The sequence below is a fragment of the Borostomias antarcticus genome (genome assembly GCF_949987555.1).
Source record: "Borostomias antarcticus genome assembly, chromosome: 29".
Lineage (NCBI taxonomy): Eukaryota > Metazoa > Chordata > Actinopteri > Stomiiformes > Stomiidae > Borostomias > Borostomias antarcticus.
In genome coordinates, this window is record NC_140262.1 from 5,827,611 (window position 1) to 5,852,610 (window position 25,000).

General features: G+C 49.4%; 3 protein-coding genes across 4 annotated transcripts in view; 2 read left to right on the forward strand and 1 right to left on the reverse strand.

The window, feature by feature from the left end:
* Nucleotides 1-6,012, forward strand: part of jakmip3 (Janus kinase and microtubule interacting protein 3) — a gene marked incomplete at both ends in the record, with an annotated part of 13,584 nt that extends 7,572 nt beyond the window's left edge. Inside the window, 14 exons of the mRNA XM_084459976.1 lie at nt 330-401; nt 523-639; nt 809-937; nt 1,324-1,407; nt 1,599-1,661; nt 2,261-2,359; nt 2,762-2,860; nt 4,190-4,243; nt 4,434-4,499; nt 4,590-4,658; nt 4,839-4,916; nt 5,165-5,368; nt 5,734-5,799; nt 5,962-6,012. Of these exons, the coding sequence (XP_084316102.1) occupies nt 330-401; nt 523-639; nt 809-937; nt 1,324-1,407; nt 1,599-1,661; nt 2,261-2,359; nt 2,762-2,860; nt 4,190-4,243; nt 4,434-4,499; nt 4,590-4,658; nt 4,839-4,916; nt 5,165-5,368; nt 5,734-5,799; nt 5,962-6,012 (1,251 nt within the window). The remainder of the gene's footprint in view (nt 1-329; nt 402-522; nt 640-808; nt 938-1,323; nt 1,408-1,598; nt 1,662-2,260; nt 2,360-2,761; nt 2,861-4,189; nt 4,244-4,433; nt 4,500-4,589; nt 4,659-4,838; nt 4,917-5,164; nt 5,369-5,733; nt 5,800-5,961) is intronic.
* A 3,365-nt stretch (nt 6,013-9,377) lies between these two features.
* Nucleotides 9,378-18,574, forward strand: dpysl4 (dihydropyrimidinase like 4; the record flags this gene model as incomplete). Of its 2 annotated transcripts, none has more annotated exons than XM_084459952.1 (14): nt 9,378-9,740; nt 11,818-11,906; nt 12,266-12,450; nt 13,771-13,935; nt 15,144-15,205; nt 15,655-15,735; nt 16,052-16,120; nt 16,425-16,545; nt 16,760-16,916; nt 17,103-17,244; nt 17,453-17,623; nt 17,838-18,017; nt 18,174-18,345; nt 18,483-18,574. In XM_084459952.1, 14 exons carry the CDS (start codon nt 9,378-9,380, stop codon nt 18,572-18,574), a joined length of 2,049 nt encoding a protein of 682 aa, XP_084316078.1. The 2 variants fall into 2 exon arrangements, with proteins under 2 accessions (XP_084316078.1, XP_084316079.1); XM_084459953.1 differs by lacking the exon at nt 9,378-9,740 and adding an exon at nt 10,364-10,402.
* A 2,155-nt stretch (nt 18,575-20,729) lies between these two features.
* LOC311326925 (E3 ubiquitin-protein ligase TRIM35) overlaps nt 20,730-25,000 on the reverse strand; it is a gene marked incomplete at both ends in the record, with an annotated part of 6,010 nt that continues 1,739 nt past the window's right edge. Inside the window, 4 exons of the mRNA XM_084459904.1 lie at nt 20,730-21,280; nt 21,651-21,769; nt 23,844-23,908; nt 24,636-24,866. Of these exons, the coding sequence (XP_084316030.1) occupies nt 20,730-21,280; nt 21,651-21,769; nt 23,844-23,908; nt 24,636-24,866 (966 nt within the window). The remainder of the gene's footprint in view (nt 21,281-21,650; nt 21,770-23,843; nt 23,909-24,635; nt 24,867-25,000) is intronic.

Sequence of the window (25,000 nt, forward strand, 5' to 3'; positions counted from 1 at the left end):
TTCCTTTTTTCTCTTTCTTATTTTCTTCCCTACATCCTTTCCTTCCTTCCTTCCTTCCTTCCTTCCTTCCTTCCTTCCTTCCTTCCTTCCTTCCTTCCTTCCTTCCTTCCTTCCTTCCTTCCTTCCTTCTCTCCTTCCTTCCTTCCTTCCTTCCTTCCTTGCTTCCTTCCTTCCTTCCTTCCTTGCTTTCTTTATTCTTTCCCTCCGTTCTTTGTCCCTTTCTCTTTCTGCCCTCTCTTCTCCTCCTCTCCTCCTCCTCTCCTGCCCTCTCTCCTCCTCCTCTCCTCCTCCTCCTCTCCTCCTCCTCCTCTCCTCCTCCTCGTCTTCAGGAGAGAGACATGTTGTTGAGGTACCGGAGGCAGGATTCTGTCCGGAGGAAGAAGGCCCTCCGCGCCTGTCAGGTATGAGGTCAGGTAGAACCCACAGTAGAGATGCAGTAGAAACCCAGTAGAGCTCTACTTGATGAGGGCTGTGATGGACCAGGTCAGAGGTCAAGTGTCTCTGTTATCGCTGGTCTGGCAGCCGGTGGTGGAGACGTTCTTCGGCTACGACGAGGACGGGTCCCCGGACTCGGACGGCTCGTCTGTCTCTGTCCACACCGATCGCACCCCCTGCACTCCGGACGACGACCCAGAGGAGGTAATGACCCCTGACCTCTACCCTCTAACCCTTAACCCTGTAGCCTTAAGCCCCTACCCTAACCCTATCTCTGTCCCCTGTGTGTGGTGTGTGTGTGTGTGTGTGTGTGTGTGTGTGTGTGTGTGTGTGTGTGTGTGTGTGTGTGTGTGTGTGTGTGTGTGTGTGGCAGGGTATGGTGCGTGAGGAGACAGAGTTGAGGTTCCGCCAGCTGACCATGGAGTACCAGGCTCTCCAGAGGGCCTACGCGCTCCTGCAGGAGCAGGTGGGCGGGACCTTCGACGCGGAGAAGGAGCTGAAGGTGAGGACTGGTCTGTCTGTCTGTCACTCCACACTCACGTCTGTCTGTCTGCCTGTCTGTCTGTCTGTCTGTCTGTCTGCCTGACTGTCTCTCTCTCTGTCTGTCTGTCTGTCTGTCTGCCTGTCTGTCTGTCTGTCTGTCTGTCTGTCTGTCTGTCTGCCTGTCTGTCTGTCTGTCTGCCTGTCTGTCTGTCTGTCTGTCTGCCTGTCTGTCTGTCTGTCTGTCTGTCTGTCTGTCTGCCTGTCTGTCTGTATGTCTGTCTGTCTGTCTGTCTGCCTGCTCCTCTATGTGTTTCTGTGTTTCTCACCCCTACTAAGCTGTGATATGGTCGTCTCTCTCTCTCTCTCTCTCTCTCTCTCTCTCTCTCTCTCTTTCCTCTCTGTCAGATAAGAGAGCAGCTTCAAGCACAGCTGCTGTTCTACCAAACCAGGATACAAGACCTGGAATCTGCCCTGGCCCAGCAAGGCCTGGTTAGACCACACACACACACACACACACACACACACACATGACACGCAGGTCCACCTGCCATAACAATGATATTGTGCGTGTGTGTGTGTTTGTGTCTGTCTGTGCGTGTGTGCGTGCGTGCATGTGTATGTGTGTATGGGTGTGTGTGTGTGTGTGTGTGTGTGTGTGTACTCTTATTTTCTGTCTTCAGGATGTCAAATGGATTGAAGAGAAGCAGGCTCTATATCACAGAAACCAGGAACTAATCGAAAAGGTTTGAGAACACGCGTGTGATAGAAGGGGACTGGGACTGGAGATGTACAGTAACCCTAGAAACAACCATGTGACCAGTAACCCTAGAAACAACCATGTGTGACCAGTAACCCTGGAAACAACCATGTGTGACCAGTAACCCTGGAAACAACCATGTGTGACCAGTAACCCTAGAAACAACCATGTGTGACCAGTAACCCTGGAAACAACCATGTGTGACCAGTAACCCTAGAAACAATCATGTGTGACCAGTAACCCTAGAAACGACCATGTGTGACCAGTAACCCTAGAAACAACCATGTGTGAACAGTAACCCTAGAAACAACCATGTGTGACCAGTAACCCTGGAAACAACCATGTGTGACCAGTAACCCTGGAAACAACCATGTGTGACCAGTAACCCTAGAAACAACCATGTGTGACCAGTAACCCTGGAAACAACCATGTGTGACCAGTAACCCTGGAAACAACCATGTGTGACCAGTAACCCTAGAAACGACCATGTGTGACCAGTAACCCTAGAAACGACCATGTGTGACCAGTAACCCTGGAAACGACCCTGTGTGACCAGTAACCCTGGAAACGACCCTGTGTGACCAGGTGAAGCACATGGAGACGGAGGAGTCTCGACTCAAGAACGACATCCAGGATGCCAAGGACCAGAACGAGCTCTTAGAATTCCGCATCCTAGAACTGGAGGTGATGTTCCTCCTCCACACACACACGCACACACACACACATTCTCATGTTCTAATGCTCCTTTCCGCTAAGTTAAAAATAGAGTTCTGCACACCAGATAGCCCATTAAAATTATTTATTGCGAGTGCAATTAATGTTTCGAGCCGAAGGGTCTTCCTCTGACATCTGAGGAAGAGCCTTTGACTCGAAGCGTCACACACAATAAAGAACAAGCATTTTTAATATGTGCTATCTGGAGCTCCATTTTAACTCATCTACAGGAGCTTGTGTTCCAGCCTGACCAGTGGATTGTATTTTTATTTTTGTCCTTGTGTTCCTGTGTTCCTCATGTTCCCACAAGCGTCCATGTGCAGTGCATGTTCTGTTTGTCATGTTCTAATGTTCCCTGGTTCCGTGTTGCAGGAGCGTGAGAGGAGGTCCCCAGGCCTGAGCTTCCAGCAGGTTCTCTTCTCTGAGGGGATCAGCCCCCTGCAGCTCTACTGCGAGGCGGAGGGCGTCCACGTGAGTCTGAACACTACACACTGAACACTACACACTAAACACTACACACTACACACTACACACTGAACACTACACACTAAACACTACACACTGAACACTACACACTACACACTACACACTACACACTGAACACTACACACTAAACCCTACACACTGAACCCTACACACTGAACACTACACACTAAACACTACACACTGAACACTACACACTAAACCCTACACACTGAACACTACACACTATACCCTACACACTGAACACTACACACTGAACACTACACACTAAACACTACACACTAAACACTACACACTGAACACTACACACTAAACACTACACACTAAACCCTACACACTAAACACTACACACTAAACACTACACACTAAACCCTACACACTGAACCCTACACACTAAACCCTACACACTGAACACTACACACTGAACACTACACACTACACACTACACACTGAACACTACACACTAAACACTACACACTAAACACTACACACTAAACACTACACACTGAACCCTACACACTGAACCCTACACACTGAACCCTACACACTAAACCCTACACACTGAACACTATACACTAAATACTACACACTGAACCCTACACACTGAACACTACACACTACACACTACACCCTACACACTGAACACTACACACTGAACCCTACACACTGAACACTACACACTGAACCCTACACACTGAACCCTACACACTAAACACTACACACTAAACCCTACACACTGAACCCTACACACTAAACCCTACACACTGAACACTACACACTAAACACTACACACTGAACACTACACACTGAACCCTGCACACTAAACCCTACACACTGAACACTACACACTGAACACTACACACTAAACACTACACACTGAACACTACACACTGAACACTACACACTGAACCCTACACACTGAACACTACACACTACACACTAAACACTACACACTGAACACTACACACTGAACCCTACACACTGAACACTACACACTGAACACTACACACTGAACCCTACACACTAAACCCTACACACTGAACACTACACACTGAACCCTACACACTGAACACTACATCCTACCCAGGGTACTGCACACTAAACCCTACACACTAAACCCTACATCCTACCCAGGGCCCTATACACTAAACCCTACACACTAAACCCTACATCCTACCCAGGGCACTACACACTAAACCCTACATCCTACCAGGAGTAACAGACAGTAACAGTGACAGAGTAACAGTAACAGACAGTAACAGTGACAGAGTAACAGACAGTAACAGACATATGAACCCTCTCCTCTCTCTCTCTCAGGACATCATTATCACAGAACTGATGAAGAAACTGGACATTCTGGGGGATAACGCCGTAAGTGTATGTTCCTTTTACTAAGTACATGTGACTACGTGTATGTGGACATGTATGTATGTATTAGGTACAGTACACGCGTGTGGGACGTGGGCGCACGTACTGTATGTAGCCCAACAGTGATCAAGAACTATCTTGTATGTGTTTGTTCCTGACATCCGATAACTTTTCTATTTGTCCTTGCACACAGACTCTGTCCAACGATGAGCAGGTGGTGGTCATCCATGCGAGGACGGTCCTGACCCTGGCCGAGAAGGTAGCTTGAACTCTCGACTGCGCCGACCCTTGCTTAACCTGTCCCTGCTTATCAATACACTTATCAATACATGTTATCTTCTCCTTTCAGTGGCTTGAGTCTATAGAAGTCACCAAATCCGCTTTGCAACAGAAAATGCTGGACATTGAAAGTGAGAAGGTAACTTGGCTGTTGATCTCCAGCATGTGTTCCTTTCGACTTCCTTCCTGCTGCTGCTTGGAACTGGGTTCCTCTGCCACACCCTGGTGGCTTACAGTATATCACAGCCAGTACCCCTCACACAAACAGGATGTCAGATGTGTGTGTGTGTGTGTGTCTGTGTGTGTGTGTCCTCTCTAGCATCTCTTCAGTAAACAGAAAGGCTACTTAGATGAGGAGCTGGATTACAGGAAGCAGTCGATGGATCAGGCTCATAAGGTGAGAACCCTGACCCCTGACCCCTGACCCCTGACCTCACATGATGATAGTGATGCTGCTCTGCAACTACAATGAAGAACCGCTCAAGTAACCACGATCACAAACGGGGGTTTTCTGCACCCTGGTGGTCATTAGCTGTAACTGCAACTCCCACTTTTACAAACTGGGTTTTTCTGCACTCTCTCTCTCTCTTTCTCTCTCTCTCTCTCTCTCTCTCTCTCTCCCTCCCTCCCCTCCCCCACGCATAGCGGATCCTGGAGCTGGAGGCCATGCTGTTTGACGCCCTGCAGCAGGAGGCCGGGGCCAAGCTGTCGGAGGCCCTGACGGAGGACGAGAGGGAGAGGCTGAGGAGGGCCGTGGAGCAGTGGAAGAGGCAGGTGCTCAGCGAGCTACGGGAGAGAGACTCCCAGATCCTCCGGGAGAGGATGGACCTGCTACAGCAGGCTCAGCAGGTACGTCCCTCTGCCCACTCAGCAGGCTCAGCAGGTACGTCCCTCTGCCCACTCAGCAGGCTCAGCAGGTACGTCCCTCTGCCCACTCAGCAGGCGCGCTAGCAGGCTAACCTCTCCATCCTAGCGCAGAGCGTAGCTAACCTCTCCATCCTAGCGCAGAGCACAGCTAGCAAGCTAACCTCTCCATCCTAGCGCAGAGCGCAGCTAGCAGGCTAACCTCTCCATCCTAGCGCAGAGCGTAGCTAACCTCTCCATCCTAGCGCAGAGCGTAGCTAACCTCTCCATCCTAGCGCAGAGCGTAGCTAGCAGGCTAACCTTTCCATCCTAGCATCACCTCCTCACTTGTGCTGTGTGTTTGTTTGCAGAGAGTCAGAGAGCTGGAGGAGTGGATCGAAGCACAGAAACGACAGATTAAGGAACTGGAGGAGAAGGTACCTTCAGATTGAACCCTGATTCTATCCGGGTCAGGAATAGAGGAAGTCACAGTTGAATTGATCAAAGATGATATACTGTCTATATTCTGACTAGAGTGTCTTTCAGTCAGGTGACCCTGTTCTCTCTTTCTCTGTTCTGTTCTTGTTCTTTTTGTTCAGTTTTTATTTTTATTTCTATTTTTTTCTCTAGCCTTCATCCTCTGGTCTTAGCTTCTCAGAGAGCGTCTGTCAGGTCGGTGCTGCTATACTCTGCTATACTCTGCTTTATAATACAGCTCCTATACTCTGCTATACTCTGCTATATAATTTGATGTTTGAAAGGGACAACCTACGCCCCCTAGTGGCGTGTTCCACCCTGAGAATATCACCATTCATTTTCTCATTGCCAAAGGCCAGATAAATTATTATACATCAAAAATAATAAACCATAATCGACAATAAATGACATTGCAATAATATCATAAAAACGTAATTTAGTCCTTAACTGCCTAAGGTCCACAGATATGTTTTCTGTCCATTTAGACAATATTGAAGATAAAACTGTATTATTCTAGATAATTCTAAATTCTATATCTAATTATTATTACTGTTGTCAACAGGTCTCCAGATTGGTCTCTACACTTCCTCCTGGGAGACAGGATGTGACATCACCATCCTGGGAGCGGTGGTCACCATGACAACCAGCTATGACCGCCACCGGAGGGCTGATGTGTGTGATTGTTTTTAAAGACTGAGCGCTGATTTTAGTGCAGCCAACTCTCTGAAGCCGTAGCGAAGCGTGGCCCGTATTGGAGTGGCGTGTGTGTGTGTGTGTGTGTGTGTGTGTGTGTGTGTGTGTGTGTGTGTGTGTGTGTGGAAGACTTCAGTGGTTCAGGACTTTCTAGATTCTGACATTGAAGTTGTTTTTCCCTGCTGAGCAGGTGGTGCTCCTGACTGCTTCCCTGTGGAAGAATGAAGAACTGAGAGATATACCTTCATCCCTCCCTCTCTCATCCTCCCATCTGAGATATACCTTCATCCCTCCCTCTCTCATCCTCCCATCTGAGATATACCTTCATCCCTCCCTCTCTCATCCTCCCATCTGAGATATACCTTCATCCCTCCCTCTCTCATCCTCCCATCTGAGATATACCTTCATCCCTCCCTCTCTCATCCTCCCATCTGAGATATACCTTCATCCCTCCCTCTCTCATCCTCCCATCTGAGATATACCTTCATCCCTCCCTCTCTCATCCTCCCATCTGAGATATACCTTCATCCCTCACTCTCTCATCCTCCCATCTGAGATATACCTTCATCCCTCCCTCTCTCATCCTCCCATCTCTCACTCCTCTCCAGCAGCCTCCCTCATCCTCCCTCCCTTCTCTCTCTCTCTCTCTCCCCCTCTTCTCATTCTCCCTCCCCCTCTCTCCCCCTCTCTCTCCCTCCCTTTCTAACTCACCCTTCTCTCTCCCTCCCATCTCTCGTCACAATCCTCTCTCTCCCTCCATTCTATCTCTGACCCCCCCCCCACCACTGTGGTAACTCCGCCCCCTCAGGCTGTGGCCAGACTGGAAGCTATCTCCTCAACCTCATCGTTTTACCACAGCCGAACAGCGCTGGCTTTACACACCCGGTTTTCATGTAAATGGGTCAAAGATTTTGGAATAAATTTCTCAGAAGAGAAAAGGGATTGTGAGTTTTCCCTTTTTGTGATCCGAGGCTCGGGGCTACCGTGGCGCTGCCTGCCATGACAGCCCAGCCAGGCGTGTGGCGTTGGGGACAGATATGATGTGTTCATGGATGCGTGTTAACACGGCTGGCTGGTTGTGAGACATGGCTGACCTTGGCTAGTCGAGGCTGCTCTGCTCCGTACCAAGCCAAGTACCAAGACACTACACACTAGAGTAGCACACTATACACTAGACTAGGACACTGCACACTAAACTAGGACACTAGACTAGGACACTACACACTAAACTAGGACACTACACACTAGACTAGGACACTAAACACTAAACTAGTACACTGCACACTAGACTAGGACACTACACACTAGACTAGGACACTACACACTAGACTAGGACACTGCACACTAGACTAGGACACTACACACTAAACTAGGATACTACACACTAGACTAGGACACTACACACTAAACTAGGACACTACACACTAGACTAGGACACTACACACTAAACTAGGACACTGCACACTAGACTAGGACACTGCACACTAGACTAGGACACTACACACTAAACTAGGACACTGCACACTAGACTAGTACACTACACACTAGACTAGGACACTGCACACTAGACTAGGACACTATACACTAGACTAGGACACTAAACACTAGACTAGGACACTACACACTAGACTAGGACACTACACACTAGAGTAGCACACTATACACTAGACTAGGACACTACACACTAAACTAGGACACTACACACTAGACTAGGACACTGCACACTAGAGTAGCACACTATACACTAGACTAGGACACTGCACACTAAACTAGGACACTACACACTAGACTAGGACACTACACACTAGACTAGGACACTACACACTAAACTAGGACACTACACACTAGACTAGGACACTGCACACTAGACTAGGACACTACACACTAAACTAGGACACTGCACACTAGACTAGTACACTGCACACTCGACTAGGACACTACACACTAGACTAGGACACTGCACACTAGACTAGGACACTACACACTAGACTAGGACACTGCACACTAGACTAGGACACTGCAGACTATACTAGGACACTACACTACACACTAGACTAGGACACTACACACTAGACTAGGACCCTACACACTAGACTAGGACAGTGAAGATTAGGGCAATAGACACTAGGGCATTGTGCACTAATGGAAATGCACATTAGGATATGACACACTAGGACACGGCACACTAGGAAACTCTGAGAGATACCTTCCACTTGAGATGAGCCTAAAATACTACTGTACCCCTAAACACCTAGAGAGATAGTGGAGGTTGGGCTGGGCCTCCTAACACCTAGAGAGATAGTGGAGGTTGGGCTGGGCCTCCTAACATCTAGAGAGAGAGTGGAGGTTGGGCTGGGCCTCCTAACATCTAGAGAGAGAGAGGAGGTTGGACTGGGCCTCCTAACACCTAGAGAGAGAGAGGAGGTTGGGCTGGGCCTCCTAACACCTAGAGAGAGAGTGGAGGTTGGGCTGGGCCTCCTAACACCTAGAGAGAGAGTGGAGGCTGGGCTGGGCCTCCTAACGTCTAGGCGTGGTGATGGTGATGGAAGGAAGCACATCCCACGGCCCTCTGCATGTATCCGGCCTCAGGTGCTTCAGCACCACGCCCAGCTGGACAGCTCCGTCACTTCCACTAGCCGTCCCCAGCAGCGGGGGGGTCGCCCAGGGTGGCATATAAAATAGGCACGCCACTGACCGTCCTCTAGTCTAGACGGAGGTTGCACAGAGCCTTGGAGAGCTGGAAACCAACTGAGTCCCTGCTATAAAAGTGCTCCTCTGGTAGATTTGGAATATTATTCTTGTCTGCATTAACTTTTACTTTCCTTAGAACAACATCGATCTGACTATGGCCGAGCGGAGAGCGCTGGTCAAGGATGACGACGAGGGCTCTTTGCTGTCCAGACTGGGGACGGACAGTCCCAAACCAAGGGTCAAATTCGGGGGCATGTTTTGTAATGTGGAGGGCGCGTTCGAAAACAAAACGTTGAATTTTGAGTCGTTCAGCCCAAACACACAGAGACGGCATGGCAGGACTCGCCACGGGGACAGGTGCCACCAGGACGAGGTCAGTGACACGGGACACCTGAGCAACCTCTCGTCTGTCAGCGGGACACCGAGTCCAGCCGCCCGGTTCGACCCAGGCTCGCGCTCCCGGGGTCAGAGCATCGGTAACCCCACCGGACACCGCGCGCACACTGGCAAGAGGGAGGTAATTCATTGGTACACAAAAATAACGTATTTTGCAACTTCTAACATGTTCTTAACAACATCCTAAACTTTACAAAATAGGCTAATCAAATCGTGTTGGGGTAAATAAAATGCTATTGAATGTTATTGATTTATTTCACACCCCAGTCTATGACGAGGACTATCAATCAATCAATCAAAGCTTTATTTCTTTATTATTATTTACTAGTCTTTCTCAGTCTCAAGAGACTCACATGCAGTGCCCCATCCCTGCAGAATGCATGTGACGGTGGAGGCTACTTTAAAATCAGTGTTGAGAGAGAGACCAGCTTTCAGCCGCTCCCCTCCTCGCCCTCCGTGTGTAGAATATTAATAAGACAGAATATTAATAAGACAGATGGTCACCGCGCTGAAGAGAAGGGATCCATCTCTACGACTAGGGACACGGCTCAACCCAAAACAATCAGATAAAACCGCACCATTATCTGGTGGCAATACTGAGTAGTTGATAGGGAATACTGTAAAGCGACAGCTACACTCGGCTTCATACCCGGTACTACCGGCAGGCTCGAGCATTACCGGGCGCGGCCATTCAGTCTCGTGCTCTCTACCGTCGGAAATCCCAGCTCCCGTTCACCGGCCGGCATGTCGTTCCAAGGCAAGAAGAACATCCCCCGTTTGTCGGTAGGTAGACATTCTTTGCGATTTTACGATTGCATTAGGCTGTGAATATTGAATATTGATAGCGGTGGTTATTCAATGAATGGTTCAATTAATCATGGCGGCCTCCCTATTAAAATGATCATTGTTCTCGTATTGGATGGATTATCCAATTAATTTGACTGGGAACGGAGTTTTATCAGGTACTGTACAACAGAACACGATATGAGTTCTTGCCTATAATAATGTCATCGTAAACGTCGCAGAGACGCGTTTGTCCCCGCGGGGCTGCTCACTAGTCACCGGACGAGCTCGTGCTCAGACGGTAACCGGGGCCGGGCCGTCTAGCACATCAAGGGTTTGGCTCGTCTTAGAGAAGCGCAGATTCATCCAAGCAGAGTACAGTAGGAAGATTGGGCGTAGTTATCACGGGGTGGATATAGAATCCCATTCCCTTCCGCGTAATTGGGCACAGTGGAATGAGAGGGCCTCGTCTCTGGGTGACCCACTTCTTCTCATTCGGTATAACTCTCTCTTTGTTTCCGTAAGGAGGTTATTATAACAAACCGAGCCCACATCGAACCCACACTGATGAATCAACTTAACCTACATCCCCCGTCATTAAACTAAAGACCAAGGCAAAAAAATATATTATGTGCTCTGCATCTTACATTACTCTTTAAACTGGGCAGTTTGAAATAATTAAACTCCCATGTCCATATATGTCATATCGATTCTAGATTAGCCTGTTGTTCTTTGGAGCAATTATATAAATTATGTCTGTATTCCCAATAATCCAGACGCAGCCAGTACTACTGTGCAGAGGCATATTTAGGTGAAGCTTCAGTCAGACACACCCACCCAGCAGCCCCGCCACGCTGGCCTCATCCGTTTCTCCCTCCAGCCTCCTCATCCGTCACCCTGCATCTCATCCGGCGCCCTCCTCCTCTCAGCGCGGCTCGTTACGACCACAGCATTTAAACTAGACCGCAGCCTTTTAGGCATCTGCATGTCTCACGGCGGCGCCATGTCTGCTTCATCCTCCCATCTGCATGTCTCACGGCGGCGCCATGTCTGCTTCATCCTCCCATCTGCATGTCTCACGGCGGCGCCATGTCTGCTCCATCCTCCCAGGGAGGCGCTTCTGGACATGATGTTCCCTGTTTTCCCCACATCAGCAGCCTCGTCCCCCGTTACTGAAGCTCCGCCTCCTGACTGTTCCTTTCAAACACTGAACCGCCGAACCGCTCCATGGTCATGTACTGATCTCTTCAGATTACTGATCTCTCCAGATTACTGATCCTCCAAATTACTAATCCCTCCTGTACCGATTAAGCAGGATCATCCCGGGGATGGGATGAGGCCGGCGCGTTGTGCTCGTTCCCTTGTCCTGCTGTCCTCTCTCATCCTGACGCCGTCTCCCCTCTCCTCCTTACCAGAATGACCGCCTCATCATCAAAGGTGGGAAGGTTGTCAACGACGACCAGTCTTTCTACGCTGATATCTACGTGGAGGACGGCACTATCAAGTAGGCGATGGGCGTTGAAAAAATTTTACACCTGGTTTTTATGCTCATAGTATTAATACTATACTTCCCAAGGAGTCAGTGATGCAGAAATACAGTGATGAAGAAATAACCATATTTCTGATTGAAGAGTTATTCTTAACTATTGCTGCCTCACTGTTAATGCCTCGCAAAACAGGGAGATACAGTGATCCTAACTGTTGCTGCCTCTCAGGCAGACAGGACTCATTATGTTTTGTTGTTGTTGTTGTTGTTGTCCCACGGGCGTATATCGGAGGTGCTGCTAAGTGTTGCTGCCTCTGAGGCAGAAAGAAGAAGTAGTATTGACTGTTGTTGTTTTTGTTGTGGCTGCTGCCTCACAGGCAGATAGGAGAGAACCTGATTGTCCCCGGAGGCGTGAAGACGGTCGACGCCTACGGTCACATCGTGATCCCCGGGGGCGTCGACCCCAACACCAGCCTGCAGGCGCCTCACCTGGGCATGAGCCCCGCAGACGACTTCTACCACGGCACCAAGGCAGCGCTGGCCGGGGGCACCACCATGATCAGTACGGCCGCACTGACCTTGAACCCTGACCTTGACCCCTGACCTCAAGTTAGGGTGGCAACCCAGCCCTCATTCTAACCCCAGGCCCAACCTCAACCCTAATACAAGCCCAACCCAACCCTAATACTAGCCCAAGCCAACCCTAATACAAGCCCAAGCCAACCCTAATACAAGCCCAACCCAACCCTAATACTAGCCCAACCCAACCCTAATACAAGCCCAACCCAACCCTAATACAAGCCCAACCCAACCCTAATACTAGCCCAACTCAACCCTAATACAAGCCCAACCCAACCCTAATACTAGCCCAACCCAACCCTAATACAAGCCCAACCCAACCCTAATACTAGCCCAACTCAACCCTAATACAAGCCCAACCCAACCTCAACCCTAATACTAGCCCAACCCAACCCTAATACTAGCCCAACTCAACCCTAATACTAGCCCAACCCAACCCTAATACTAGCCCAACCCAACCCTAATACAAGCCCAACACAACCCTAATACAAGCCCAACCCAACCCAAATACTAGCTCAACCCAACCCTAATACTAGCTCAACCCAACCCTAATACTAGCCCAAGCCAACCCTAATACAAGCCCAACACAACCCTAATACTAGCCCAACCCAACCCTAATACTAGCCCAAGCCAACCCTAATACAAGCCCAACACAACCCTAATACTAGCCCAACCCAACCTACATGCCACTGGTCTCTTTTTGACCAGTGTGAATGTCCAGTGTGAGTGACCAGTGTGATTGACCAGTGTGATTGACCAGTGTAAGTGACCAGTGTGAATGTCCAGTGTGAGTGACCAGTGTGAGTGACCAGTGTGAGTGACCAGTATGAGTGACCAGTGTGATTGACCAGTGTAAGTGACCAGTGTGAATGTCCAGTGTGAGTGACCAGTGTGAGTGACCAGTATGATTGACCAGTGTGATTGACCAGTGTGAGTGACCAGTGTGAGTGACCAGTATGATTGACCAGTGTGAGTGACCAGTGTGAGTGACCAGTATGATTGACCAGTGTGATTGACCAGTGTGATTGACCAGTGTGAGTGACCAGTGTGAGTGACCAGTGTGAGTGACCAGTGTGAGTGACCAGTGTGATTGACCAGTGTGAGTGACCAGTGTGAGTGACCAGTGTGATTAACCAGTGTGAGTGACCAGTATGAGTGACCAGTATGATAGACCAGTGTGAGTGACCAGTGTGAGTGACCAGTGTGAGTGACCAGTATGAGTGACCAGTGTGAGTGACCAGTGTGAGTGACCAGTGTGAGTGACCAGTGTGAGGGCATCTTCTCTCCTCTGTCTGTCCTCCAGTTGACCATGTGCTTCCTGAGCCCGGCTCCAGCCTGCTGGGGGCCTATGACCAGTGGAGGGATATCGCTGACAAGAGGTCGTGCTGCGACTACTCCCTGCACATGGATATCACCCGCTGGCACGAGGGCGTGTTTGAGGAGATGGAGAGCTTGGTCAAGGACCAAGGTGTGTGTGTGTGTGTGTGACAGAGAGAGAGAGAGTTTGTGTGTCTCTGTGTGTGTGTGTGTGCGTGTGTGTGTGTGTGTGTGTGTGTGTGTGTGTGTGTGTGTGTGTGTGTGTGAGTGTGTGTGTGTGGCTAGCAGTAGGCTCTCCTGTGTGTCATGAGGGTGAGTGAGGCTGGAGTGTGTGTGTGTGTGTGTGTGTGTGTGTGTGTGTGTGTGTGTGTGTGTGTGTGTGTGTGTGTAATGAGGGTGAGAGAGGCTGGAGTGTGTGTGTGTGTGTCTGTGTGTGTGTGTGTGTGTGTGTGTGTGTGTGTGTGTGTGTGTGTGTAATGAGGGTGAGAGAGGCTGGAGTGTGTGTGTGTGTGTGTGTGTGTGTGTGTGTGTGTAATGAGGGTGAGTGAGGCTGGAGTGTGTGTGTGTGTGTGTGTGTGTGTGTGTGTGTGTGTGTGTGTGTGTGTGTGTAATGAGGGTGAGTGAGTCTGGAGTGTGTGTGTGTGTGTGTGTGTGTGTGTGTGTGTGTGTGTGTGTGTGTGTGTGTGTGTGTGTGTGTAATGAGGGTGAGTGAGTCTGGAGGGGACGTCTCTGGGCCAGACTGAGATGAAGCTCACTCTCTTAAATCCACAGAGACAGACAACCCAGTCTGACATGGCCCTCTAACTCAGTCCGTACCCTCATCCTCCCTCTCTCTCTCTCTGTCTCTATCTCTCTCTCTCTCTCTCTCACTCTCTCTCTCTTTCTCTCTGTCTGTCTCTCTCGCACTCTCTCTCTCTCTCTCTCTCTCTCTCTCTCTCTCTCTCTTTCTCTCTGTCTGTTTCTCTTGCACTCTCTCTCTCTCTCTCTCTCTCTTTCTCTCTGTCTGTCTCTCTCGCACTCTCTCTCTATCATCTCTCTCTATCATCTCTTTCTCATTCTCTCTCTCTGTCTATCTCTCTATCTCTCTGTCTGTCTCTCTCTGTCTCTCTATCTCTCTCTGTCTGTCTCTCTATCAACTCTTTCTCACTCTCTGTCTCTCTCTGTCTCTATCTCTATCATCTCTCTCTCTCTCTCTCTCTCTGTCTCTCTCTCTCTCTCTCTCTCTCACACACACACACACACACACACACACACACACACACACACACACACACACACACACACACACACACACACACAGATAAGGAAGCATTACAGGGACCATATGAATTGACCTTGTCCTTTTTGTGTTCATTGCAGGGGTCAACTCCTTTTTGGTCTTCATGGGCTACAAGGACAAATACCAGAGCTCTGACTCCCAGGTACCTTCTTAAAGAGACAGCGCTCTGGTATACAGAAGCGTCATGCCTATAGAACTTGAGGGGCACGTGCCCCCTCAGATTTGTTTTTTTTTTATTTTATTTTTTTACATTTCTGTTATTGTTTGTTTACCATTACATTTTACAATGCAGAGCTATGATTATTTTCTCTACTGAGCTGAATGTATTATTTTAATTATGTCATAGACCACGTCGAAAAGCCACCATAACCTCTTTCAAAAAGCCAAACACCCTCTTTCCCGGTGGATTTGGTTTCTTCCCGGTGGATTTTGTTTTGTTTCTAAAACACAAAAATGTGTCTACCAACGCCTCGCACGTGCTTCGCTATCTTGTGCCCCCTCGGTTGTTTTGGTTGACGCCCCTGCTGGTATATGATGCAACACTACTAATCTACTGCTGTGAAACACGGTAAACTCTCCTCTGTGTTTCAGATGTATGAGATCTTTGGCGTCCTGCGTGATCTGGGGGCCATCGCTCAGGTCCACGCGGAGAACGGAGACATCGTTGACGAGGTAGAGTAGACTCTGATCCTGACCCCTGACCCTAACCCTGACCCTAACTCTAGACTCTGTCATCACTCTGACCCTGACCCTAACTCTCTACATGCTGTCTCTATGAGGGTTCTCTCTACGGTCTCTCCTAACCCCTGTCTCTCTCTGCCCCCCCCTTTCATTCTCTCTCTCTCTCTCTCTCTCCCTCTCTCTCAATCTCTCTCTCCCTCTCTCTCTCCCTCTCTCTCTCCCTCTCTCTCTATCTCTCTCTCCCTCTCTCTCTCTCCCCCCCTCTCTCTCTCTCCCTCTCTCCCTCTCTCTCTCTCTCTCTCTCTAGGAGCAGAAGAAGCTTCTAGAGCTGGGAATCACTGGGCCTGAGGGACACTCTCTGTCCCACCCAGAGGAGGTAAGGACACTGGCTGACCACGACCTCTGCCCCCTGCCCCTGCCCCCCAGGGTTAGTAGCATGTGTGGGGGGTATAGGGTTGGGTGGTAGGATGAAGGACTGGGTCTATATACTGTCAAATACTTGGTGAGCTTGATGTCTCTTTTCCCAGTCCGCCCCAATGGATTGGTTCCATAAGTACTAACTGGAAGGCAAAAATGCCTCAATTACATTCAAATAGTTTCTAGAAACTGATCCATGTAATTGACCCAGGTCTTATGGGGAGTCACTTTAAGGACTGACAGTGTTGTACTTTGTCCACTAGGTGGAGACAGAGGCCGTGTACCGAGCCATCACCATTGCCAAGCAGGCCAACTGCCCTCTCTACGTTACCAAGGTGATGAGTAAGACTGCCGCTGATGTCATTGCCAAGGCTAGGAAGAAGGGTAAGACTGGGTAGCTGTTACTGACTAAAAAAGTGTGACCTCCTCGTCGTCTGAGGAACCTCATTTAGCTTTCAAGCAGGGCTACCTCATCACTTAAGTTTGGATTGAATTTGCTTTATGTGCATTTAAACACGCATGTTTCTGAATGATTTGGAAAAATTTGAGAATCTGGTCTTAACTTTGTTTTGTTAACTTCTTTTTGCCATATTTCCAGGCATGGTGGTTTACGGCGAGCCAATCACAGCCAGCCTCGGAACAGACGGCTCTCACTATTGGTCTAAGAACTGGGCCAAGGCTGCTGCCCTCGTCATGTCTCCGCCCCTCAACACCGACCCTGGCACCCCAGAATACCTCAACTCCCTCCTCTCCTGGTGAGAAACTCCACATCTATAACCACAACCACAACCTCTACCATGACCTTCATTTAAACCTAAACTCAACCCTAACCCTGGCTTAACACTGTGGTTCGACTGACCCTGTAGCCTTGTGATTGTAGTCCATGACGATGACATCATTCATTGGTGACCTGACTTACGTATGCTTCTCCTGGTTGTCAGCGGTGACCTCCAGGTGACGGCCAGTGCTCACAGCACTTTCTCCACGTCCCAGAAGGCCGTGGGGAAGGACAACTTCACGCTCATCCCAGAGGGAACCAACGGCATCGAGGAGAGACTCTCCATCGTCTGGGACAAGGCTGTGGTAGGAGAGACTCTGTTGTCTGGGACAAGGCTGTGGTAGGAGAGACTCTGTTGTCTGGGACAAGGCTGTGGTAGGAGAGACTCTGTTGTCTGGGACAAGGCTGTGATAGGCCAGCAGGGACATGTGACCAGCAAGGACACGCGCTTCAATCCTCATGTAACAGACTGCACTGTGCTAATTGCCAGTAGTGACTGTGTTTTCCGTCCAGGCAACAGGTAAAATGGATGAGAATGAGTTTGTGGCGGTGACCAGCACCAACGCCGCCAAGCTCTTCAACCTGTACCCCCGTAAGGGTCGCATCGCCGTGGGCTCGGATGCTGACATCGTCATCTGGAACACCAAGGAGACCAGGACCTTCTCTGCTACATCCCACAACCTGGTTAGTGATTGGCTAGCATATGGTTAGCTTATCTTAACAACCTGGTTAGCATTTGGTTAGCTTAATTTAGCAACTAGGTTAGCATCTGGTTAGCTTAATTTAGCAACTCGGTTAGCATCTGGTTAGCTTATCATCCTGGCTAGCATCTGGTTATCATTCATCAGTGTGCGTTTGTGTGTGTGTGTGTGTTTGTGCGTGTGTGTGTGTTCCACAGACGGTGGAGATGAACATCTTTGAGGGGATGGAGTGTCGGGGTGCGCCAGCGGTGGTCATTAGTGGGGGCAGGATTGTTCTAGAAGGTGGGAAGTTGAACGTCACAGAGGGCTATGGGCGCTTCGTTCCCAGGAAGGCCTTCCCTGACTATGTCTACAAGAGGATCAAGGCTCGCAGCAGGGTAAGAACGCTGACCCTTAACCTCCAAACCCAGTCCCCCTGACCTGTAACCATGACCCCTGACCCTTCCCTCTAACCCTGACCCTGAACTTGACTCTGAAGTTGTTGAATATGTCAGACAGGCTGACCTGGCCCTGTGTTTTGGTCTCCATGGCAGATGGCTGAGGCCCGAGGAGTCCCCCGCGGTAACTATGATGGGCCGGTCCATGATGTCATCAGTATGACCAAGTCTGTCCCGCCCACCCCCACCACTAGAGGGCCCCAGGTCCCAGGGAAGATCCCTGCGGGCCCCACCAGGAACTTGCACCAATCAGGGTTCACGCTATCTGGTGAGAGCTAGAGCTAACCCTTGACCTATGACCCACTTGACTCCTGACCTCTAAACTTGCAGAGTCCAAATCTGTGTTTCCTTCAACCCTACTCCCATGACTCATCCTCCTACCCCTCCTCTCCCTCTTCCTTCCAGGAACTCAGATAGACGACCACATACCACGACGCTCCACCCAGCGCATCGTAGCGCCCCCCGGTGGCAGGTCCAATATCACATCCCTGTCGTGAGCTGGGTGACGAATGGGGTGACAAAGCAGACACAGCCCTTCACACCTGGCTTCCAAAAACCACACTCAAATAAATGCAAGAATTCAAACATTCCCAGATGCACTCGAGAAATGTGTAAACCAACTGTCAAAAAAACCCCAACAATGACGCGGTACTTCTACCGTCGATATTATGAAAATTCTACCTTCTAGCCGAACAATAGCCAAGCCCTCTAAGCAGAATCCAAACCCACCAGATCTCAATAGAAATACTAGATCCACGCGATATGCATTCAACCACTAGATCTCCATAGCCCTGTCAGATCTCCATATAACTACTAGGTTTCCATTGCATGCAGCTTCACATCCAGAGTCCTCTTATCTTCAGATAATCATGTATCCAGCTTCAGTCACATGCTGACGAATGGGAGATATGAAAGTTGTCGTTAAGACCACTGAACACCTCTCAAAATGTAGTAGTGCTGCTTCTTTCTCTCTTTCTTTCTCTCTACCTCCATCTCTCTCTCTCTCTCTCTGCTTAGGCTGCCCTCTCTCCTCTCCTGCCCATCCGTGTTGGTTCTCATTAGGTCAGTAGACTTGATAACCGCAGACTTAAAGGAAGACTGTCCTTATGTGTATGTGTTGTCCTGTTATGATAGAAACGTGATAGAAGCTGAGAGAGATAATAGCATAATGCTAATGTTGTTACTTTGCTGTCATGGTTTCATAAGTCAGAAGAGTTTAATGATAGTCCTATACAGTGTACTGGTGTTAGTCTTAATCTTGATCTCAATCCTGATATTAATCTTAATCCCCATCATAGACGTTCCCCGTACTGTGTGTTTTACAGACCCAACCTCCAGGGCTCAGAACCATCACGTTACTCAGTAACCCCTGGAACATGCTGGTTCCAAACTGTTACTTTTTAAACCTGTGTAAATATAGTTTCTAATGGATATCATTTGATAACATTTTCATGTTTGTACTTTTACACGGTCCGGTTGTTTGTTTTTGTAGCCCAGATGAAAACAACTTAACATCAGTATTGTACAGATCTCTTCTCCAGCGGTGTTGTAATCCAGGATGTTCGTGGAAACCTGTTTTGCGTTCGTCTCTGTTGTGATCATTTGAGGCAAAGTTGTCCAGTAAGGGTCTTTTTCTACTGTTCCTGTGTGGCATTGTAAATATTTCTCTGTGTCCCTAATGCAGCATGGTGAGCATGTCATGAATAAAGTTTGAGGGGAAAAAAAAGACTTGTTCTTATTGATTCTTTTATCAAATTGAATGAACACTGCTGAAGTATCGAGGCCTATTTCAGATTTAGCGGAGCTTCATTTTCAGTCTGGTTGGGGGGGTGGGTGATTAGGTCTTGATATGCTGCCAGGGGGTTGGAGTGCGTTGAAGGGCTTGGGGGGGTTTTCTTTTAAAGGTTAAAAACAAGTTTGCATGCCAACATTCCTCCACCCTGGAAGACGTGTGTGTGGGGGGAAGTGTCTGGTTCTCCAGGGATACAGCCTGGTGCAGATGGACACGTGATTGGACGGAGAGACGGAGGCAAAACACAGCAACCTTTATTTCTATTGGTACTCAGAACTGCAATGAGCATGTCACAACACTGGTAGCACTGACTAGCATACTTATGATCCAGGGTTGGAAATGTGGCAGATGTCACAGCAATAGTATATACACCATACAATGGAGACACAGAGTTAGAGAATCTATTCATATCTACATACTGTATATATTTATATGTCTATAGAAAGAGAAATAGAACAAGATAGAACTGTAATCTCAAAAGGGCCCAGCTTTTCTGGTTTGGAGCGATGAGTATCCCTATCCCAATTCGCAAAAATGCGAAGTGTCTGGAAATCCGGAGTTTATTTTCGATTTCCAAGGGGTGCCATCAACTGACAGACCAAATACCTCCGGACAGACCTACAACCAATCAGAGCAAGGAAACGTGGGTCAGCCTTCGAATCATCCTATCAAGTGGGTACAGTCGTTGCATCAAACCTGCCTCATATTAGATACATGGTTGTGATTGGCCCAACCAGTATCGGGTTAGCTGGGACTCAGTTTGAGCGGTTGAATGACCAGACTGTTCTATGGCGTGAAATAGAATGAGCTCACGTGATGATCAGGCTGGCGACGCCAGGCTAACGGGTATCCAGGCCTCGCTACTCCACCGTGACGGTGATCCTGCCAGCGGAGATGGTCAGAGGGTGCCTCCGGCAGCTGGTCGAGAGGTACGGGAACACCTTCCTGGTGAAGCGCTGTTTGAACGCGTAGATCAGCGAGTTGTCGCTGGCGTCTGAGAAGGTGAGCTTGCCCCTGTCCTGGTCCAGCTGCACCCTGACCTTCTGCGGCTTCCTCTTCAGGGTGAGGGGCGTGCCGGTGGGGGTGCAGGCCCGGTACTGCCCCCCAGAGAAGCAGATGACCCACAGGCCCTTCTCCGGACTGGGGGGAGACCACTCCTTCCTCTGGACGCTGTCCAGGGCCACGCCCAGGGACCAGCCGCTGTTGTCCCCCACCTCCACGTCCCAGCTGTGGGAGCCCGAACTGTAGGCCTCGGAGCCCAGGACGCACTCGTGGTAGCGGAACCTCTCGGGGTTGTCAGGGAGGTGCTGCTGGTCCTCCTCCCCCTCGTCCTCCCGGCGGCGCACGCTGGACAGGCTATTGGACACGGTCACGCACGCGTCCGCGGTGTTGGGGTCCAGGGACACCGGGGCTGGAGGGCAAAGAGAGAGAGAGGGAGAGAGAGAGAGAGAGAGAGAGAGAGAGAGAGAGAGAGGGAGAGAGAGAGAGAGAGAGAGAGAGAGAGAGAGAGAGGCGAAGGCCAGACCGTTCTGCGTTAGTGAAACAGAACGTGAGCTCGCGAGAACGGGATGGTCGTACCAGGCTAGTGGAACCTCCCATCAGGGCATGCTTCGAAAGCGCACCCCCCAGAAAGTTGTGTGCGCTGCGCATGCATGCGATCGTTGGTCCCGGCTTACCTGGTTCTAGGACCCACCAGACGTCAGACTCTGACAGATCTAGGTAGATACTGTCGGTCAAATACCTCTGTTTACCATTCCACACCATGGCTGTACTGTACTCACTGTACTGCACCACGCCCTGCATCTTCTCCCAGGCTCGGTACCTGACGCCGCCCAGGAGCTGGGCCAGACCCAGCAGAGATCCAGACACCTCCTCTGGGTCCTCCACCGTCACCTGGGCCCTGGCACACACACGGTTAACACCACAAGGTTGCCGTGAGGACGTTTAGGTGACATGGTTGTCATGACAAGGTCAATATGACCTGGTTGCCGTGACGAGGTTAAAGCTGTAGCTCATGTCTCATGGCTCTCGGTTGCCATGGAATGAAATGCCTGGGCATTGTCTTTTGCTTGGTTTCCATGGCAGCCATGAGCTATAGCTTGTCTTACAAAGTGTAAACTAGGCGTTAAAATAGCATGGTTGCCATGACAAGGTTGTGTGACGGCCCTCTGGCCCTCTATGGGTAACCCTGTGTGTTGTGTGACGGCCCTCTGGCCCTCTATGGGTAACCCTGTGTCTGTTTGCCAATCAGGACAATTCGGGACAGCTGCCATATCCTGTGTGGCCATAAAGGGCGCTCCAGGCCACACGCTTGTGTGCTCCACCAGCACCATTATTCTGTCTTTGTTTGGTTTGGTTATGCTACACCATACAACACCCTCTTCACCAGACATTTCACTGCATACACTCACCTACATGCCTGATACACTGATTTTCATACCCCATTTGATTATTGTTTAGTTTATAGTTCTATTAAATTCTTGATTATTTTACTTATATTCGGTGTGTGTCTCCCTTTTTGTTATGGCCATGAGCCTGGTCGTAACAAATGGGGGCTCGTCGGTTTTGTTCTGGGCGGTTCATTGTTGTGTTGTGTTTGTGTGGCTCCCTTGATTGGCGGGGGGCGCACCTGTAGCCTGGTCCACTTGATCGGTGTGTGTCCCTTCTCAAAAAAGTTTAATTCATACCAGCTGAATTATTCTGTGATTGAGAAGGAAGCTCTCGCCCTTGTCTGGGCTTTGCATCATTTTGATGTATACCTGGTTTCTGGTCTGGCTCCTGTGACGGTTTATACAGACCATAACCCCTTGACTTTCCTTAACTCCCTGAAATGTCCTAACCAGAGGCTCATTCGTTGGTCCTTGTTGTTACAGTCCTATACTCTGGACATTCGTCACATTAAGGGGAGGGACAACGTAGTGGCAGATGCGTTGTCCCGAGCGCCCTGTTGCCTGTGTCCTCCCTTCCTGCTGTCTCTTCCCCTCTTAATCTGCTTCACAGGATCCTGTTGCTGAGGCTGGAGGAGTGGGAGGTTGGGTATGGACGTGGGTGTGCGGGGCCTGTACATGTTTTGTTGGATTCGTTTTTTTTTTTTACCGGTGGTGTTATTGGTGCGTGTTTGTAACTGTCCTTCTCCTGTGTGGTTTGTCTGGGGCTTTACTAGTGTCCCCTTGGGGGCACTGTCTCTGTGGTGGGGGGTGTGACGGCCCTCTGGCCCTCTATGGGTGACCCTGTGTGTTTGCCAATCAGGACAATTCGGGACAGCTGCCATATCCTGTGTGGCCATAAAGGGCGCTCCAGGCCACACGCTTGTGTGCTCCACCAGCACCATTATTCTGGCTTTGTTTGGTTATGCTACACCATACAACACCCTCTTCACCAGACATTTCACTGCATACACTCACCTACATGCCTGATACACTGATTTTCATACCCCATTTGATTATTGTTTAGTTTATAGTTCTATTAAATTCTTGATTATTTTACTTATATTCGGTGTGTGTCTCCCTTTTTGTTATGGCCATGAGCCTGGTCGTAACAAATGGGGGCTCGTCGGTTTTGTTCTGGGCGGTTCATTGTTGTGTTGTGTTTGTGTGGCTCCCTTGATTGGCGGGGGGCGCACCTGTAGCCTGGTCCACTTGATCGGTGTGTGTCTCCCTTCTTCTCAAAAAAGTTTAATTCATACCAGCTGAATTATTCTGTGATTGAGAAGGAAGCTCTCGCCCTTGTCTGGGCTTTGCATCATTTTGATGTATACCTGGTTTCTGGTCTGGCTCCTGTGACGGTTTATACAGACCATAACCCCTTGACTTTCCTTAACTCCCTGAAATGTCCTAACCAGAGGCTCATTCGTTGGTCCTTGTTGTTACAGTCCTATACTCTGGACATTCGTCACATTAAGGGGAGGGACAACGTAGTGGCAGATGCGTTGTCCCGAGCGCCCTGTTGAGTGTGTTTTGTTTTTGTCCTGTTGCCTGTGTCCTCCCTTCCTGCTGTCTCTTCCCCTCTTAATCTGCTTCACAGGATCCTGTTGCTGAGGCTGGAGGAGTGGGAGGTTGGGTATGGACAGGGGTGTGCGGGGCCTGTACATGTTTTGTTGGATTCGTTTTTTTTTACCGGTGGTGTTATTGGTGCGTGTTTGTAACTGTCCTTCTCCTGTGTGGTTTGTCTGGGGCTTTACTAGTGTCCCCTTGGGGGCACTGTCTCTGTGGTGGGGGGTGTGACGGCCCTCTGGCCCTCTATGGGTGACCCTGTGTGTTTGCCAATCAGGACAATTCGGGACAGCTGCCATATCCTGTGTGGCCATAAAGGGCGCTCCAGGCCACACGCTTGTGTGCTCCACCAGCACCATTATTCTGTCTTTGTTTGGTTTGGTTATGCTACACCATACAACACCCTCTTCACCATACATTTCACTGCATACACTCACCTACATGCCTGATACACTGATTTTCATACCCCATTTGATTATTGTTTAGTTTATAGTTCTATTAAATTCTTGATTATTTTACTTATATTCGGTGTGCGTCTCCCTTTTTGTTATGGCCATGAGCCTGGTCGTAAAAGTTGTCATGATGATTTTAAAAAGGTGGAGAAGACCCACCTCTCAGAAATCCTCTTGAAGTTCTGTAGGGAAAAGAACAGATACGATTGGTTGATTGATTGATTGATTGGTAGATGCTGGATTAGATCACCCTTCACCTAGAAAAAGGGGACGTTTTTTACCTTAAGATATAGAGTACTGTACCTTTAAGAGAGGACTGTACCTTTAAGAAGAGGGTATCTTCAGTGGCCATGGCTTCCTCTGTCTCTCTGATAGCGTCTGTCAGACCGGCGATGTCCTCTGTGATTCTCTCTATCCTGTCCTTCGTCCTCTGGCTCTTCCCCTCCTCTTCCTCCTTCAGTGAGGATAACAGGTTAGCCTCTTCCTCTCGGAGGAAGTGGTGCAGCTTCTCAAACTCCTCCCTCGCCACGTGCTCCGCCAGCTCAGCCTGGTTCTGCGCATGGAGACAGAGGAGGACAGACCTGAGGGGTCACAATCACACGACAGTCTCCATTATGTCCATCCACTGCCCTGGATGTGTCCGGGTGCCATCTTGAAGGTGTGAGTTCCTCACAGTAAGTAGAGGCA